The 17920-nt window shown below is 46.0% G+C and overlaps 2 protein-coding genes across 6 annotated transcripts; one reads left to right on the forward strand and one right to left on the reverse strand.

Moving 5' to 3' along the window:
* The first annotated feature begins 5966 nt into the window (after positions 1 to 5966).
* On the forward strand, positions 5967 to 10178 carry LOC117865874 (calcium uptake protein, mitochondrial). Of its 4 annotated transcripts, none has more exons than XM_034750135.2 (9): positions 5967 to 6529; positions 7101 to 7168; positions 7264 to 7487; positions 7798 to 7881; positions 8377 to 8590; positions 9020 to 9196; positions 9285 to 9404; positions 9616 to 9855; positions 9963 to 10178. In XM_034750135.2, exons 1-8 carry the CDS (start codon positions 6217 to 6219, stop codon positions 9829 to 9831), a joined length of 1416 nt encoding a protein of 471 aa, XP_034606026.1. In that variant the 5' UTR covers positions 5967 to 6216; the 3' UTR covers positions 9832 to 9855; positions 9963 to 10178. The 4 variants fall into 4 exon arrangements, 2 of the variants coding, with proteins under 2 accessions (XP_034606026.1, XP_034606025.1); XR_004642662.2 differs by having other exon boundaries at positions 5968 to 6529; positions 9616 to 9893; XR_004642663.2 differs by having other exon boundaries at positions 5968 to 6529; positions 9616 to 9889.
* Positions 10179 to 10699: 521 nt separating this feature from the next.
* On the reverse strand, positions 10700 to 17256 carry LOC117865873 (uncharacterized). Of its 2 annotated transcripts, none has more exons than XM_034750132.2 (16): positions 17096 to 17256; positions 16314 to 16701; positions 16109 to 16237; positions 15413 to 15620; positions 15137 to 15283; positions 14809 to 14883; positions 14640 to 14711; positions 14340 to 14411; positions 13698 to 13769; positions 13375 to 13446; positions 12867 to 12938; positions 12449 to 12520; positions 12012 to 12155; positions 11643 to 11714; positions 11275 to 11421; positions 10700 to 11203 (listed from the first exon to the last, which is right to left on the reverse strand). In XM_034750132.2, exons 2-16 carry the CDS (start codon positions 16518 to 16520, stop codon positions 11019 to 11021), a joined length of 1746 nt encoding a protein of 581 aa, XP_034606023.1. In that variant the 5' UTR covers positions 16521 to 16701; positions 17096 to 17256; the 3' UTR covers positions 10700 to 11018. The 2 variants fall into 2 exon arrangements, with proteins under 2 accessions (XP_034606023.1, XP_034606024.1); XM_034750133.2 differs by lacking the exon at positions 17096 to 17256 and adding an exon at positions 16940 to 17061.
* Positions 17257 to 17920: the final 664 nt, after the last annotated feature.

A 17920-nucleotide genomic window follows, 5' to 3' on the forward strand; every position in this document is an offset into this window, starting at 1 on the left:
TTTGATTGTGTCTGGTTGACTGGCAGACATATGTTGTGGTCACCTTGGGCTTGTAGGTATAAGTTCCCTATATTGTCTATTTTGTCTAAATACTAGCACTTGAAGTAGTGAAGCACATGTTTTTGGAACAATCACAAGGATATCATATCAGTGCTATACTTCACAGCAACTGTCAAGTAGCATGAACCTTCATCCTGAACATTGCAATATCAGTGTTATACTTCAAAGCAACTGTCAAGTAACGTGAACCTTTGTCGAACATAGCTTAATCTCTGTTCGAGGGCAGCAACGTGGACTTTGCCGATTGTTTTACCAGAATTTTGCATCAGTAGAAGGGTGACATAATGAAGGAAAAAGGAAACGGATAAACTGTAACATTCCAGTTCAAGCTCATTCTACACGCTGGCTTGTTGTAAAACGGTTAACTCACACTACTACTAGAGAACCCGGCTCAGCACGTTTTTGGCCCACTTGGCCCGGCCCAACTTGCCCATGGGCCATGGGCTGGGTGTCACATGAACCCAGAGCCACGAGGCACCAAGTTCATGATCAGTGACAGAAGTTACAATTCATCAATCATCATAAACATGATGGCTTCATAAACCACCAATGGATAATTGAGCAAGCACTATAACCTTCCGTAGTTCGAAGTGCCAAGTCATGTGCTATCAAAATTCAAAAAACGAGGTCTGAAAAAAAATTTCTGAAATCCAGTTTTCACTACTTCCGCACCCCAGGAAGCAAGACCATCAGACGTGCACAAATGGTTCAAAGAAACAAAGGATCCAGCCCGACGAGGCTTCAGATTAAACAAAAAAAAAATCCCAAGCGAATCTAAAGGTCACACACTCACACGTGCCAGCCTGACGGGCGAGCCTTTCTGAATCATTTTTTTGGTGGGGAGAACCTCTCGCGATCCGCGAACCCAGATCCTGGCACCTGGTTCGAAGGAGAAAGGGAAAGAAAAAGGAGAGCGAATGTGACGTTGAAGACTGAAGAACTCGTGGGCGCGCCCACCGCAACGCATGCATTTGGAGAGTTTTGGGCTCCAGGTAGGTGGCCACCACCAGCACACGGACGCAACGCACGCACGCACCTGAATCTGCCGCGCTTTTTGGTAGAGCCCTCCTGTGGGCGGCCGCCGCCCGAGCTCCTTGCAAAACCGTCGGCGCCACCGCGCCAGTGGGGGCGTGCCGGCGTGGGCGGCCTGGGAGCCGGTCAGCCGGGGGACGGTGGCATCGACAGGTCAGCACCTGCTGCGGTTCGCGACTTCGCGGCGGGACCTCATCACGGCCACGCATCCTTCGGCTGCTTCCTTCCCGGTAATTTTGCTACAGGACATTGTAGGAACGCGGTATTTGCCAGTAGACATTGTTCAATGTTGGGTTTCCTTTGTGCGTATTTGCTAGTGGATATTGTAGTAAATAAAATATTCATTTCTTAGTTGGGATGAGAGAGAAAAAGGGTGAAAGGTCACTTTTACCCTTGTTTAAGGAGACGCCATAAAGTAGTTAGCTTAAAAGTTAACTAGGAGACCTAAGCACCAGCCAATAACACCCGACCTGGAGCTGCCCTTACGGATGAGCAGGCTTGCTGGGGCAGCCGGTTGCCACTGACAACCACGTCCTTTCTGAGCTCCAGACCCGCCGTTGGTCACGACGTCGCCGGGCACCGCTACTGGTGCCCCTGCGCAGAGCTGGTATGAAGCTGCCGCCGCCGTGGAGAGATGGAACGAGGCCCCGTTGACCACGACGGCGTCGGGCACAGTAGACGCCAGATTTGGACTCCACCATGGGTCCAGCTATAGGGTCTGTTCGCTTCAGCTTATTCAGCTGGCTTATCAGCCAACAAACAGTGTTTCCTCTCACAACAAATCAGCCGTTTCAGCTTTTCAGCCGGCTTATAAGCTGAAGCGAACAGGCCCATAGAAAGCCTAGCCACACGGCCATCGCTCAGATCCGGACCCTGTGAGGCTGGATTCGGCCATGGGAGGCCGCACGGAGGGGTGGAGGATTGGGGAGGCAATTCATGACTGTGACTTATGTGAATCTTGGAACGGAGGAGAGTGGGAGAGAGGGGGGAGTTGAAAGCGAACAAGTGCTGGCTTCAATGCCGCCGCGGGCTGCCAGTGCCGCTTGCCAGACTGCTGGGCGGCGGCGGTCGAAGCAAGACGTCACGCTGGGACTCTAGGCGGCCGACTTTTTTGTTTTTTAAGCTGTTTTTATGAAAGATTCTCACAAATAAGCTCCTGGCGGAACCAATTTCAAAAATAGACTCTTAGCTTGGCGCCATCCACGCTGACGTCAAGCTACAATGTCTCGGCGCCAGCCATCCTGGCGCCAAGGTCCTGGCGCCAAGGTCTATACACAGCTGCTGACGCGGGTGCCGATGTGGTGGAGGCTTGGCGCCATCCATCATGGTGCCAAGCCTTGGCGCCATGGATCTTGACGCCAAGCTTGGCGCCGTAGATCTTGGCGTCGAGCTATCTACCCCGTACCCCTTCACGTTTCGAACTAAACAAGTATAATTATTTCGAGGAGTGTGCAACAAACTAAGTTGTGGTTCAACTGGTTAGGAGGTGGGCTTCTTATCTTGAAGAACTGAGGTCTCCAGGAAAAGAAGCCCACCTCCTAACCAGTTGAACCATAGCTTAGTTGTTGCACACTCCTCAAAATAATTATACTTGTTTAGTTCGAAACGCGATACGGGATAGATAGCTCGGCGCCAAGATCTACGGCGCCAAGCTTGGCGCCAAGATCCATGGTGGCAAGGCTTGGCGCCATGATGGATGGCGCCAAGCTCCCGCCACGTCGTTGTCTGCGTCAGCAGCTGCGCATGAACCTTGGCGCCAGCGTCTCGCTTGGCGCCACGCCAAGCTAAGGGTCTATTTTTGAAATTGATTCTACCAGGAGCGTATTTGTGAGAATCTTTCGTAAAAAAAAGGCTGAAAAACAAAAAAGTCGGTGTAGGCGGCAGGGGTGGAGGACGCCCTTCCCGTCGCCCTGGGAGGCGACGCGGAGAGGTACGGGCTTTTTTCCACGTTGATAAGATTGGCACGTAATCCATTCTTCTTGGACAGTGCTTACAACATGTATCCCAATAAAATTATGATTACCAATTGGTGTATTGATCTCTATACAGCCCCGACAACTGCAGCATTAACCTGATAAATCTTTGAAGCGAACCAGTATGCAGGAAAGATAATTTAATTTCACTCTTATTTGTATCACTACTATTTAAGAACCCAAGGGCAACACTGGATCACTACGTCCAATAACATAAAGTGACTATCCAGATCAAATGGCACAATGGGGTAAAAAGAGCTTTAGCTAACAATAAAGAGGTAAAAAAATACCTTCAGAAGATGTTGCCACATAGAAGAACCTCCAAAATCCAATGTTTTAGAGTAATAATCTTCTACTGGCATGGACAAAGCATGATACTGCAAAAAAAGAGAACATGGTAATTGGTAAATAGGAGGTAAATTTGAAATAGAAGTTCTGAAAACACCTAAGTAATGACATAGTAAGAGTAAATAAAATAATATCCACTAAGTACATGTAATTGCTAATCTGCACCAGGTAGGCATACCGGGACCCTGATTCCAATTGCCAATCCGGCAATTCACAGGAAATTCGTATATTATTAGATCTTGGTTGCGCTTAACAAACTATTATTGCCATAAGATGTTACAGGGAAGGAATACATAACATGGTTGGGCTGGCACATTGCATTATCAGCATCGTTTTGGGCTTTGCAAACCATAAGCTCTTGAGGCACAGCAGGATTGCACTGTTTTTGACTTGGAATTGCATCAAAATTGAGTGTTCATCATTATTAATCATTCTGAATCTCAAGTTTGCAGTAATTCATGAAAATTTGTCTATAGCTTTCTGAATTGATGGCTCAAATGTTGACGAAATACAGTGACCTTGACGTCATTGTTGCAATAGCTTCCATACATCACATTATGATACATCACCTTGACGGCTGATTTCCTCGCACCGGCTGAGCCTAGCTGCGGAGGGAATCTTGCATGCGTGGTGCCGAGCCTAGCTGCGGAGGGAATCTTGCATGCGTGGTGCCGGAGGGAATCTTGCATGCGTGATGCCTGACCAAGTAGATACACAAATCAAACAAACAGAAAATCTTGCACCGGCAGAGCCGACTGAGGCTGATGTAGGCAACCAAACGCCCCTCTAGCTGCTGCAGCTTGCGACGTGGTGGCGTGAAGCGCGCCGCGTGATCTGTCGTGCTCTCGGAGTTCCTGGACAGGGCGAGTCTGCTGCTGCCCGCACGCCTTCCGCGGCACCTAAGGCCGGCCGGCGTCGCGCCGACCACAGGGATTGCATGCGTCATGGTCTGCGTGGACTTTGGTGAGGCCAGCACTAACGACTGCTTCATGTGCAATGTTAGCATCAACCGGTGCAGAGGAACTCTCGTGGCGCGCCGACGGGGACAGGGATACCGCTAGGGGCTTCGTTGGCTCGCTGCCAGTTTGGCACCCTCTCGTTCGAGACTTCGAGCTAAGAATGGAGGTGGCGGCGCAGGGAGAGGGGCATGACCCGTACGGTGCAACGGCAACGGTGGCGTCGGAGACTGGCAGCTCGCCGACGCATCCCTTCCTCCCCGCGCTCGCTTGGTTCATGCCATTCCGGCAAGTTGTGGACCTCACTTGAACCGAGGGCAAATTGGAATTTTAACCCCCTTTCTCTCTCCTCTAAGCAGAAAATTAATATTTTATTCAATGTGGTGTCCTCCGAAGGAACAGTGTATTCCAGCAAAGACACAAATGAACAATGTCCTGTGGCCAAATCCAAAAATTTCTAGGATCCAGCAGCAAATTTGCCGCTTCCGGTCTTTGAGTCTTTTCGTGCAACAGTTCCGACTCCAAACTCCAAAGCCAAAGTCTTACGTGGGTCCTACTCTACTCCGCTGGCTTATCTCTCCGGTTTGACTCTACCCGCCCACCGGAACGCTTATCTTATCAGAACGCGAGCGGTTCGGCGGTGGAATCGCACTGAACGCTCACGGTCAGTTTCGTCTTATCTTCCAGCACCAGACAAATCTTTTTCTCCTCCTTTAAGCTGAGGTGGATACAATCAGCCCTGATGGTAATACACGTTATTCAAGAGTTGTTGTCACGCGTTGCCAATCCGAGACGTCAAAACTTTCACTGGTGAGCTCCATGGGGTTCCATCAGGCGTTGTGTTAGAGATCATGATGTGCTAACTCATGTTCTTCAAGAACAGCATGTGCAAGGAGATCCACTCCTGCACTATGTACTAGCGAAAGTAAGCTTGCATTTTGCAAAAAAATAATAATTAAAAACTAACTAATATTATTTGAAATAAAAAAACAAATTAATCTTCGTAGCCTTAGGCTAGTCCCAGTGCAAGGTTTCATTGCACTATTTCCAAAGATGCCACATCATCCCATGAGGTGTATTCTCATGAATAAAATAGGGAGTCTCAGTGCACAGTTTCATTTCACGATTTCATAGGATGTCCATGACATTTAATTGTGAGGCACGTGATTGGATATGGTTCGATGAAATGAAACTCTATAGCCCAATGCAAGTTTCAATGTGTTTCATAGTCTTGGAAACAGTGTATACACAGTTTCATCATGATGAAACTCCTTCCCTCTCACTTCATAACTACCATGTCATGTCATCACATATGCTATGTGTCACCGTATTTAATGTGCATGAAAACTCTATAAAACTACCAGCCTTGTACACGTACTCCTACCAGACACTTCTGACCGGAGGAAAAAAAGGGTGATAACCGATACTTTACACACGCACTGGCGCACACCATGGTGGTGCCGCTGTACACGCACGATCTTCGCTTTTGGTGGCCGTAGCAAATGCACCCGGGAGAACGTCCAGTCACCGCTTCGCCCCATAAAAGGCGGCCCCGCCACAGCGGCGACGCGTCCCCCACCTGCCCACCACCCGCCCCTGCCCCTCCCACTTGCCGCCGCGCCTCCCCAGTCCCCAGTCCCCCCTCGTCTTTTCTCCCCTTCCCCTCTGCTCTGCACACCTACGCATCGCCGCCTCCTCCTCCCCCTCTCTGTCCAGTCCAGACCCCCAGAGGCTAGTCGTCGTCTTCCTCCCGTCCCGCAACCACCTCGTTCCTATCCGCAGCTACCGTTCGCCGCGCCGCGGCGCCGCGCGTAGACCTGCTTGATCCGACCGACCGACCGGCGGCCATGGCTCCCCTGCCCCGCGCGGCCCGCCTCCTCCGATCCGCCGCCGGGCGGCTGAGGTCACCGCCTCCGCCGCCGGCGCGGCTCTTATCCAGCGCCGCGGGGACCGGGACCGGGGTGGGGGCGGGAGCCGGGCGCGAGGCCGCGATCGTCGCCGCCGCCGTGGCGGTGGCCGGGTCCGGGCTCGGGCTGTGGCTGAAGCCGCCCTCGCTCGCCGACTCCGGCGAGACCGAGGCCGGCGGCCAGATCTCGGTCGCCGGCGCCGGCGCCGGCGCCGCGGAGGCGAGGGGGGAGAAGGGTCGGTTCCTGTTCGCAGGTGAGCGTCCGGTCCTCCCCGCTTGCTTCCTCGCGGCGCGCGATCTTCTCTGTGTCCGTGCTTGATGAGGGGTTTCATTGATGGACTCGCGCGTTCGTTTTTGCGGTTTTTGCTGCCACGGCGGCGCCGCCGCTATTGTTTCGTGTTGGTGTGGCAAGGCTTATTGCTTTTCGTTACGATTTTTCGGAGCTTTGCGCTGTATAAAGCTACAAAGCCGTGCCAGGTCGTCTCCCCGCAAGGCCGCAAGGGGTGTCGCTGCTTTCCATCGCCTGTTTGCACGTCCTGCTTGAGTTGCGAGCAGTACGGTCCTGTCCTGGCTGTACCCCTGTAGCGATCCAGCTAGATAAGTGACAAGCCAATTGGTCGCTAGATTCCAAACTAGGTGACGCGGCGGCACCGTACAGGAAAGTCCGTTACGATTTCTGCCTTTTGATCAACAGCACGTAATGGTGCGCTGCTAAATGTGTGTAGTGTTGCTTAAATGTTTGTCAAGCTAAGCAAATGTGAGTGGTGTGTTGATCTGATCAAAATCATATCATGTTGTCTTATCTTCAATCTGCTCGTCCTACAGACTCATTCCGCAGAAGGGTGTTCTTTAACTACGAGAAGAGGATACGGCTTCTCAGCCCACCTGAAAAGGTAATGTATGAAATTCTGCATTAATGTCAGTTCGTGGTAATTTGATCTAGTAAGTTGGCATACCAAATTTCTAACCATGGAATATTTCTGAGTAGATCTTTGAGTACTTTGCGTCTGTGAGGAAACCAGAAGGGGAAGTTTGCATGTTGCCTGCTGACTTGATGAGGGCAGTAGTCCCTGTTTTCCCTCCATCAGAGTCAACTGTAGTCCGCGAAGGGCGATTAAGGGGGGAACGGAGCCCTGGAGAGTTGCATTGTGCTCCATCGAAATTCTTCATGTTGTTCGACACAAATGGCGATGGCCTCATCTCCTTTGCCGAGTAAGTGGAATGAACTTTAGAAAAAATGTTGTATCAATCACTGTATTCGTAATATTGAACTTGTGACACTTGGACTCCTGCATAAATGTTGTCACCAGTTTGTTGTAAGGAAACCTTGAAAATCTATAGGTGTTTATATAGCACCTGTTCAGGATAAACGAAGTAGTATGTATATCAATAATCATGACGCGATGCTATAGGTATGATGCATATATTGCAAATCATGGTGCAAGCCATAGCCATTTGCTGTATGATGCATCGTTAGACAGGTATATTATTAGTTTCTAAATTGCCTGTGGTGTCTTGACAGGTACATCTTTTTTGTGACATTGCTCAGCATTCCTGAGTCAAATTTCAGTGTGGCTTTCAAAATGTTTGACGTCGACCACAGTGGGTGAGTTCTTATCCTACCACTGCACTTGGTTTTGATATTATGTTCCTGCTGTAATATACCTGCAGTGTAGCTGTTTCTTAGTTATCAATTTGTTCAGTACTATTTGTGTTTGACAAATAAACAAGAATCTGATTCGTTGAGAGAAAATTGAACTTATGTCAAGTCTAGTCCACTCCAGTTTGAAATTCCCTTTTCCTGTGTAATACGTATGTTGTTTAGTAAAGCTGCTAAAGGTACGTTTTCCCTTTAGTTTCTCTTGTATTCATGCATGGACAAGAATATATTTAAATAGTCTTGTTTTGTGCTATATTATTGTTTACCTGTGATCATTGCCTGCAGTTAATTTATCTCGCCCAGAAAAGGACCTGCTCTTTATGGGCATGTTCAATCATCTGACTTCTTAGTTGATGATAAAAGAAGGGTATGGATAAATTTTGGCCATCTTCTCACTGTAAATTTGCTGTTCTCATCTGGGACATGTCACTTTTTTTTCAGGGTGATCGACAGAGAAGAATTTAAGAAAATAATGTCACTGATGCGGTCTTTTAATAGACAAGGAGCAACCCATAAGGATGGCTTACGTATTGGACTTAAAGTTGGCCAGCCTGTGGAAAATGGTGGTGTGGTTGAGTTCTTCTTTGGTAATGATGGGAATGAACCTCTACACTATGATAAGTTTTCAAAATTTTTGAAGGAATTGCATGACGAGGTGATTTGCTGCTTTCATTCTTTTAGTCAACACATGATGACTTGTCCACAAATATTGCCTCCTGACTTGACCTGGAAGGAAAATGCATTTATATCTTTATCCAGCACCTACTTTTCACAGCATATGTATAGATATATGCCTGCTTGCAAATTGTAGTTCACTCTTGCAGGAAAAGAAGGGTTTTTCCTCTTTATTCATTGCCTCAATAATTTCTATTGAAGTCTGAAATTTTCTTTTAAGTAGGTTAAGATAAAGTTTTCTGAACTTTATCCCTTTTAAGTAGGCAAAGTAGACTATCGCAATATTTCCTAGCTTGGCTGAAGTTCTTAGAATAGCACACTTTTTTTGCATTCGGCACAGACGCACAGTTCACTTCTGACTATTTCAAGCTATTTGTATTTAACATTCTATCTGTTCATTTTCTTGCAGATTATTCGTCTTGAGTTCAGTCATTACGATGTCAAGTCATCGAACACAATACCAGCAAAGGATTTTGCATTGTCCATGGTTGCTTCTGCTGACATGAATCACATAAACATGCTGCTTGATAGAGTTGATGATTTGGTCAATGATCCTGATCTGAAGGACATGCGCATCTCCTTTGAGGTTTGATTTGCCTTCTTGGTCTCATGAATACTATTCTACTGAGGTTATTTCTCTTATTGTTCTCATGGATGCTTATCTGCCACTTCAGGAGTTTAAGGCATTTGCTGATTTGCGCCGAAGATTGGAGCCACTGTCGATGGCCATCTTCGCATATGGGAAAGTGAACGGGTTGTTGACAAAGCAGGATCTAAAACGCGCGGCTCAACACGTAAGATTTTTTTTAACAAAGTTTGGCATGCTTGTTAATATTATTTTGTAATCGCAAATTTTAGTGTTGAGACAGTGAACTTTTGGGCTATCTGATCAAACAATCAGAAGTCAGTTTTGACGTACTTGACAAATGATCAGCATCTCTCTTGGTGACTGAGCCGCTAACTGATGTTCTAGCTGTCTAATTTTTCATTTTGGTTTGCTTGTAGGTTTGCGGGGTCGACTTAACTGATAGAGTGGTGGACATCATTTTCCATGTGTTCGACACAAATCAGGATGGGAACCTGAGCTCGGAAGAGTTCTTAAGAGCGTTACAAAGACGAGAAACTGATATTCGTCAACCAACAATACCAGGTCCTTTAGGGTTCTTGTCTTGCTGGTTCGGTGGTAGGAAGTCTTCTTCACTTCGACAGATGGTGTTCTGATTGGGTCCCCCTATGATCCTTGATGTAAATGTCATGTGCCTTTGATTGTCATCTCGTGGCAAGTATGTGAAAAAGCTTGTTCTACTGTTCTGTTATGATATCCTGTACTGACTATTTTCACCGATGTTTAGGTGCAGAAGATAACCACCAAGTAGCGGACTGCAGCTGACCGTGGAACCGATTTTGCTGTAAATATCGCCGGGTGGCCGAAGCTTGCCTAGCAGCTGTAACTGTAAATAGTGTCTTTTCTTTTGTGTAGTCCTAGGACGGAGAGAGTACGTTGGTTATTCTCACCTCATGTAAATTAAACCCCATATGACGACCTTAAACATTTGAAACATTGTCAACTGTGTTCCATTTAGCCGTATTTTTAGTCGGAAGACATCAAAAGTTTATGCCCGTGGAAAAAAAAAGAACTCTCAAGTTTTCTTTTCAAGCAAATTTAGCCTTCTGTTTTCCACCATCGACGACCTCAAAAGTTTATGCCCGTAGGAAAAAGGAAGTTTCCAGTTCTCTTTTCAAGCAAACTTAGCGTTGTTTTCCAGAAAGAAAAGCTTGCAGCCGTCATGTTTCTAATTCAATGGAAGTGAAAATAAGTGGAACTGACGAACTGCTAACGTTTAACCAAAAAATCTGTGGAAGCATAGGTAAAAGAAAAGTTTCTGGCCTGGAAACGGTTTGAAGTGCCAAGAACACTGGAAATCAGTGGAAAAACTGACATGGAGACGGAGACGGCGAGGCTGCAGAAGGGGGCACCAATTTCCTCGCGGAAGTCATCACATCAAAACTGGCATAAAGCCTATTATCCTATTGAGGACTACCACGATATCAATTTACGACCAACCAAAGGTAGGAGTTACTCCGTATCTAGCAGTGCGCCAATTCTATTTACACAGCGGCACCCACACGGATAGGGAGCACGGCATATTTACAATTGTTCCTTCCCAATCCCATCACAGCATTCGTGGGGAACGGGGGTACACGGACGCAGTAGCCCGGCGCCCGTCAGGCACACCGACACGACAAAAGACCTATTTACAGACTGCTCAAGCTTGTCCTGGCAAAAATATGTACAACAGTTCAAAAGACAAAAAAAAATAATATGTACAGGTCGGCCTGCCCTAGTCAGGCACCATTTGCTTACAGTTTCAGGTCGCTGCTGCAAGAGTGCCGGCCGGCCGGCCGCATCACTCCGGGCGCACGCTGATCAGGTTGGGGAGGGCGGCCAGCCGGAGCTTCTTGATCTCGGTCGGCGTCACCCGGCAGGACTCCAGGGACAGGGAGCGCAGGTTCTGCAGCGGCTTCAGGTGGTGGAGGCCCGAGTTGGACACTCGGGAATTGGACACGTTCAGCGACACCAGCGCGGTCAGGCCTGTGGCCAGACGAAACCGTAAGACGAGAACAGGCAGCGTACTGATAAACGCGTGTTGAAAGAACATGTACCGGAGATCAGCTCCAGGGTTTTGTCCGTGAGGTTGCCGTTTTGAGATAGGTTCAGCAACGTCAGAGCTTTCAGGTCCTTGATGTTCTTCACGCCAGCGTCCGTGATCAGCCCACCACAGACCTCCAGGGACTGGAGGTTCTTGAAAACTGAAACAGCGGTGTGATGTTCAACATGCGGTGAGATTCCTTATTTACAAATGGAAGAATATTCGCTGGCATAAATGAATGCAACACTCCTGTAAGATGGTTGCAAAGAAATGAAACACCTCCCCTAGCAAGATAGTATCGCACCAAGCAAGCTGTTGCATTTTTCAGCACCAACATAGTAAGTACTCCACATGCATCATCTTTTGAGTATGTGCACTTACATCTGAAGCAATTTGTGCCAGCATCAGTTATGCGAGCTCCAAAGAGGTCAAGGTGTGTCAGTCCAGTGAGACCTGCATTAACCAAATGATTTTAGCTAATGCCATGATATGATCAGGTAATCTAAAGTCTATAACAATGCAAAACATTGCGTACTGACACTGGGAAGCCCATACTATAATACAATTTACATGTGAAACAATCATCATCGTCAGAAGTGAAAATAAGCTAATCAGAGAGATGATAACATGATGCAAAATTAATATAGCTGTCAAAAACATTTTTCTGTCAAGGAAAGTCCTTGTAGGTGATAAGATGCTTCTGTTCAAATAAAACAATCATACTACATCCAACTAATGTGAGAAGCATACTTGTAAGAGCTGCTAAACCAGTATCTGTGATTTGGCGATTGTCAAGATTAAGAGACTTCAGTGAACTCAAGCCAGAAATCTTCTTCAGACCAATGTCAGTAACCAAGGTAAAAGAGAGATTGATGCTCTGCAAATTACGTAGACCTGCAGAAAAAGAACAACATTAAGAACTGTTTTTGAAACAAACATAAACTACAATATATTGTAACAATTTAAAATCATCCTAGTGTAACAACTTAAAGTCAGAATTCATGAAGTGTATGGGTAAGAAGCATCTACTGAGAACACAGGTTAATTTTATAAAAGGCTGCAGAACCAGCAGTGTAAGTTAACAAGCCAACACGGAATCTGAACTGTTCTAGGGTGGATATAAAAAAGAAAAGAAAAAAAAACATCAACTGCAAATACTGCTAGCATTTGTGCAGGGTTAAACAAACCAGAGAGATGACGAAGTCCGTTGCTCCCAACTTCAGTGTCTGAAAGCTCCAGGCTTTTTAGCTGCACGAGGCCTACAGCACATCAAGATGCAAAGATTAGACCAACAGATGCTTAGCAACAACAAAAAAAAAACTCAAAATGGATAATGTAGTACTCCATAGCAAACAATGAAAAAAAAGAACATATAGGGGATTGCAGCAGACAACCAAGGATGATAAACAAAAATAAAATTTAAAAGCAACAGCATATGCCATTTCACAAATGGTAAGCTATGACTTACGTCTTACTATAAGAGTCTAATTATTCAGTATCTTTTGTCTTAACCTTTTCTTAATAAAATACCAGGTAACCATAAAATAATTAACAATTGCCAGCATAATGTAGAATTTACCAAATACCAAGGCATTGAAACCTCACCTTTCAGGTGAAATAGGCCCTCATCACCAATCTTGCATGAGTCCAAGTTCAAGCACTCCAAGTTGATCAAATCTGAAAGCAAAGAAGCGCATCAGAAAAAAAGCAGTTTATGCATTAATTGATACACAGTGACATTATAATTCTGATGAACTTCTAGAAGGAATGAAGGATCAATATAAGAATTGTGTGCTTCCATGATTCCAGTAAATGCTGCACTTATAGGTTTATAGCACGTGCAAAAAATATCATGCCAAAGATTACAACACCTTCCTTGATGCCTTCCAGGCTTGCATCTGCTTTCATCTTATCAGCATTACTTGTGCATGGAAGAAACAGTGAACACTGATTTATAAGGATAGCTCTGGTTATTTTTCTTATATGATATTGATCATGTTTTATGGAATACCACATTAAAATGCTTTACCAAGAAATGTGCAAACATAATTGTTACTTACATATAAATCCTAAGGTGAATCAATTTAAAGATAAAAAATGAAACAATATATACCTTTTAAATGAATTAAACAGGCATCTGTAATGTGGTTGAACCCTAAATTTAGAGCCTTCAATTTGACAAGACCTGCAAAGCAGCACCATCAATGAGCTAAACAAAAGTCGTGGCCTTAAAGGATATGGAATGAGGTTGCATACGCAGCCAGCTTGCAGCAAAACTGGTCCAAGCACATATGTTTAACAAGATATTAGGTGCAGTGAGATATATATTGATAACCTACAGTATAATTATTAATATAGCCAAGAAAAGTGATGAACCACTTCCCTATAAAAGATAATTGAGTTTGCCAAAAGTTCAGTAATCCACATCATGGTTACCTTCCAAATTCTCACAGCCTTCATCACATATGCCACACCGACTTAAATTCAACAAGACCAACGAAGCCAATCCTGCGACAGCATGACTCTTAAGTCTCTTAGTAAAGTTTTGGTATCCAAGTGCTTGACTAGTAGCTGTTTATGCAACAGTCTAAATGGATATTACTGTAGAGTCAATCAGCAAATGTGTACATGTAGGGAAGAGTGAGGGGATTAGATGTATTAAAAAATTAGGGAGTAGTCTAACAGCTACATGCCATGGTTAGGCTTCGTAAAGGAAAACACCCTTTGTCAAAACAAATGCCTCCTCCAGTCAACCAATTACTTTTGAAACTAACTACAAAATGAATTGTGTTTGCCACACCGCAGCATATTCTGTTACTGTTTTACTGTATATGTAGCGGTAACCTGTTCTATTGTAGCTGAAAGCAGTCTCAGGTTATCTAGTTGTCTACTGATACAAGCACTCTTATTCTGACCCTTATCGTAACATATGTAATGACAACTGTGTTATCAGTGATGCTTGCACATTTTCATAGGCAGGAACACCTACAAGGATTTCTCAAGACTAAATACAAGATAATTCACGGAAGACGGAAGTGACAATTGATAGCACACTATGCCTAGGGAAAGATATAAAACCTGATATAACCTCCAAACAAGCTGCAGTGACTGCACAGCCCTCCAGGTTTAGATGAGCTAGCTTGTGTAGACCTGAATCAAATGAGCAAGCAATATAAAACATGAGCTAACTTCAAATGAAACATCATGTAGGTCAAAGAAAGCAATATACTAAAAGCAATGAGTTAGTCAAAGAAAAAAATATAAATACAACTACACAAGGGCATGCAACTTTATACGGTAAAATAAACTAAAGCAAAACAAGAACCAAACATTGTAGTGAATAAAAGGAAGGAACTTATTTGTGTTCCTTGGAGTTACCTCTCAGATAAGAAACACCAAAATCAGAGATTTTGCAGGAAGACAGTTGTAGCTCTCTCAAATTTGTGAGATCTGCAGGAGGAAAATGGTGTTTGTTAGCCTTGGAGATCATTGTAAGTACCATATACTGATCTACACTTCACAACAGTCAGTTAAGGAGAGGTGCTACCTGACAAATATTTCATATCTGAATCCGTGATGCAATTACAGTATCTCATATTCAGTTTTTCCAGTTTTTTCAAGCCTGCGACACAAAGTCTGTTAACCATCCAGTGGAATTTAATTGGAATTCACATCATAGATGCATGCTAGTTCTCTTTTGCTTTACAATATGCAAAGATAAGCATTAGGCATGTTGGCACACCAAAAGGCTCACAGCTATTCAGTTGTCTTTGTAACAAATGGTTATAGGCGCGCAAAGTCTTCCAAACTTGCAGTAAATAAGGTGGCAGTCTGCTCATAATTCATAAATAACGAGCTTAGAGAGAAAAGGATACCTTTCAAGTGCACAAGCCCACCATGAATCTTTGGGCATCGCTCAAGGTCTAAGTTTACCAAATTAACTAAGTTTGCAAAGGCTTTTGCTCCTTCAGCAGTAACAGCCGCACATTTCTTAATGCTCAGTGATGTCAAGTTTGAAAAGCCTGCAATGTTAGGAGGTTATCGAGGCAGAATAACAGCTCAGAGGATATCTAATACTGAAAGAGGATGATACCAGTATATCATACAGTTGGCAGCAAACTCAGCTGTTGTGCTATCAGCATAACACTGACCTGATAATGTTTTAAGTCCATGTTCTGAGATTCGATCACAGTAATCACATGCCAAACTTTGCATGCTTGAGCAATCTTTAAGAAGATTCAATCCACTATCAGTCACATCTGAGCAAGAGATGTCAACAGATAGCAAGGACTGCCCTTGAGAAGCCACTACTTCCATCCAAGCATCAGTCACTCCAGGGTATTCTCCCAGACAAATATCCTGTTACAAGAAGATGAGCCAAGTTAGGTCCTGTTCGAAGTACCATCAGTAAGCTTAGGACTAGGTTATGCAGGCCCCTACAGAACAGTAAACAACTAGACATCAAGACCTGGTAACATGCCTTTTTTTCGTTCCCTAATAGTAAGCACCTTGTTCAGATTCCACAGGAAAGGCAGAGTTGTTTTTTTTGGAAAGACCAGGACCATTGCCGGCATATATTATTATATTAATAAAAAGAAGAGATTACATGCACAAGTTAAGCAAATTTATTTTCCTGGAGCAAGCAGACCACCCAGTCCAGGCGATTAGAGCTAAGGGACTACTCGCTAATTCTAGGAACCACCAAAGACGCAAGGGATTTAGCCCCTCAGACACTAAGTTTTCGCCTCATCCTGGATAATATTCCTTAAATTTCCACACAAAAGTGTAAGATTCCATGCGTTTAAGTTCACCCAGAATGGCGTGCCAAACAAGAACAGAATCATCACCTGCAAATCACAATCATGGAAAGCCCCAAGCGATGCCTCCGTGAGGTATCCGGACTCCACCAGCTCATTGAATATCTGCTGACTAAGATCCCTGGGCAGCTGGGAGAAATCAGAGTACCTATTCATGTCCTGCAATTATCCCCATCAATTCAGCCAAGAACAAGCACTCCTTCAGCAAACAGCAAACAGAAGGCAGTAAAATCACCTCGCGGACTTTGGCCACGCACAGCTCCATAAGCGACGGGCACCGGCCCGGCGCTGGCCCCTGCCCTCTCCTGTGCACATCAGCAGAGTTGCTGCGGGGCAGCGTGTGCAGCAGCCACTTGAAGCTGCCGCTCTTGGAGAACCTGGCGCTGTAGAGATCATCCTCGTGGACCAGCTGGCCCCTTTTCCTCGAGCAGGCGCTGCCCATGGCGACGGCGTGCGCGGCGTGCACTGAACGCAAACCAATCACCCCCTGACCCTCGATGGGCTCAAAAGAAGACACAACAGTATGGCTTCAGGCTGATGCCTGTGTGATTTTTTACGACCTTATCATCCATTCCCCCGCGTGATTACGACCAGCGACAGACTTCACTTTCTTCGTCTCCATCCTGAAAGTACCATCAAAACATTGTACGGTTTTCAGATTTTTCACTCTCACTGCAGTAAACAAGCTCACAAGCAATAGCTAGACTATGTTTGCAAGCAATACTGAAACCCCCCAATTACTCAATTCCGGGTGCAGATGTGCACGCAATTGAGCGACTAACAATGACACCTGCCAGTCCCAAATGCAATCAAACTCAAAAGAAAAAAAAATGATCCTACCACAGTAAAATCAGACATCACCTACGCAGGGAGCAAAGCATAAATCCCGCGAGAGCCCATGATCACCAAACCAAGAGGGAAATTCGCGAGCGCTGCGGCGGATCAACAACCGCCGAAAAATCGCCCAAATTAACAAGCAAGAGATCAAATCTACCCCATCGGATACGGGATTCTCACCGAGAAGCCGCTGAGCCGCCGGGCCAGGGTTTAGCCCCGGATTAAGGTTAAAATAAGCTCTGCGCCTCGAATCATCATCGCATCTAAACTAAAACGAACCCGCGAGAGAGAAGGGAAGAGGCGACAGGGACACCAAGGCGAGGAGGGAGAGGCGGAGAAGAAATGGTTAAAGCGAGAGCCGAAGCAGCGGGTGAGTTCCACGTGTCGCGAGGCCGGGCTGCGCCGTACGTCCGCTGTTAGTAAATCATCCACTGACATGCGGGGCATGAGGTATGTTGGCCACCTGTCAGTGACTGGCGCTGGATTTCGGGTTGGTGGCCGATAGAGATGAGGAGATGGGGGCCACGCCACAGGGGAGCGGAGCGGATAAGGCAAAGGAGGAGAAGCACCCGGGCCGGGCGCACGGCGGCACGGCTCCAACCACTCCCGGGTTGCGCTGCCGGTATTTGTGGGCCCGTGGCCGCTGGTCCGTCCTGTGGCCTACACGTGGCCCCCGCAGTTTTACTCGTTCAGTTACGATTTTTTAAAAAATTGGTTGTAGCGTACGGGTACTGTGGCCTCCCGCCGTCCTGCGGCCTGCACGCTGTACGCCCGCAGTCCTGCGGCCTGCACGCTGTACGCCCGCAGCGTACTACACGTACGGTACATTGGCATACTGCCATATCGGCATGGTCTGTGTGTAGATTTTGAGTGTACGTTTTTTTTCCGGAAGAGAGAAATAGTCACGAATCTGCAAAGTGGTATCCACGGGTCCCCAGGAACTTATCAGCTCTCACAAGTCGGATTACCCGACCATGCCGATCGGGTCAAGGCATGGAGATACGT

The sequence above is a fragment of the Setaria viridis genome, chromosome 7 (genome assembly GCF_005286985.2).
Source record: "Setaria viridis chromosome 7, Setaria_viridis_v4.0, whole genome shotgun sequence".
Taxonomy (NCBI): Eukaryota; Viridiplantae; Streptophyta; class Magnoliopsida; order Poales; family Poaceae; genus Setaria; species Setaria viridis.

Coding starts and splice junctions, on each gene's coding strand:
- LOC117865874 (XM_034750135.2), top strand. CDS start 6,217: ATGGCTCCCCTGCCCCGCGCGGCCCGCCTCCTCCGATCCGCCGCCGGG. Junction 7,882..8,376: donor TTTGACGTCGACCACAGTGG/GTGAGTTCTTAT, acceptor CTTTTTTTTCAG/GGTGATCGACAGAGAAGAAT. Junction 9,405..9,615: donor TAAAACGCGCGGCTCAACAC/GTAAGATTTTTT, acceptor GTTTGCTTGTAG/GTTTGCGGGGTCGACTTAAC.
- LOC117865873 (XM_034750132.2), bottom strand. CDS start 16,520: ATGGGCAGCGCCTGCTCGAGGAAAAGGGGCCAGCTGGTCCACGAGGAT. Junction 15,621..16,108: donor TCCATGATTGTGATTTGCAG/GTGATGATTCTG, acceptor TTCTTGTAACAG/GATATTTGTCTGGGAGAATA. Junction 14,884..15,136: donor TGGGCTTGTGCACTTGAAAG/GTATCCTTTTCT, acceptor TTTGTGTCGCAG/GCTTGAAAAAACTGGAAAAA.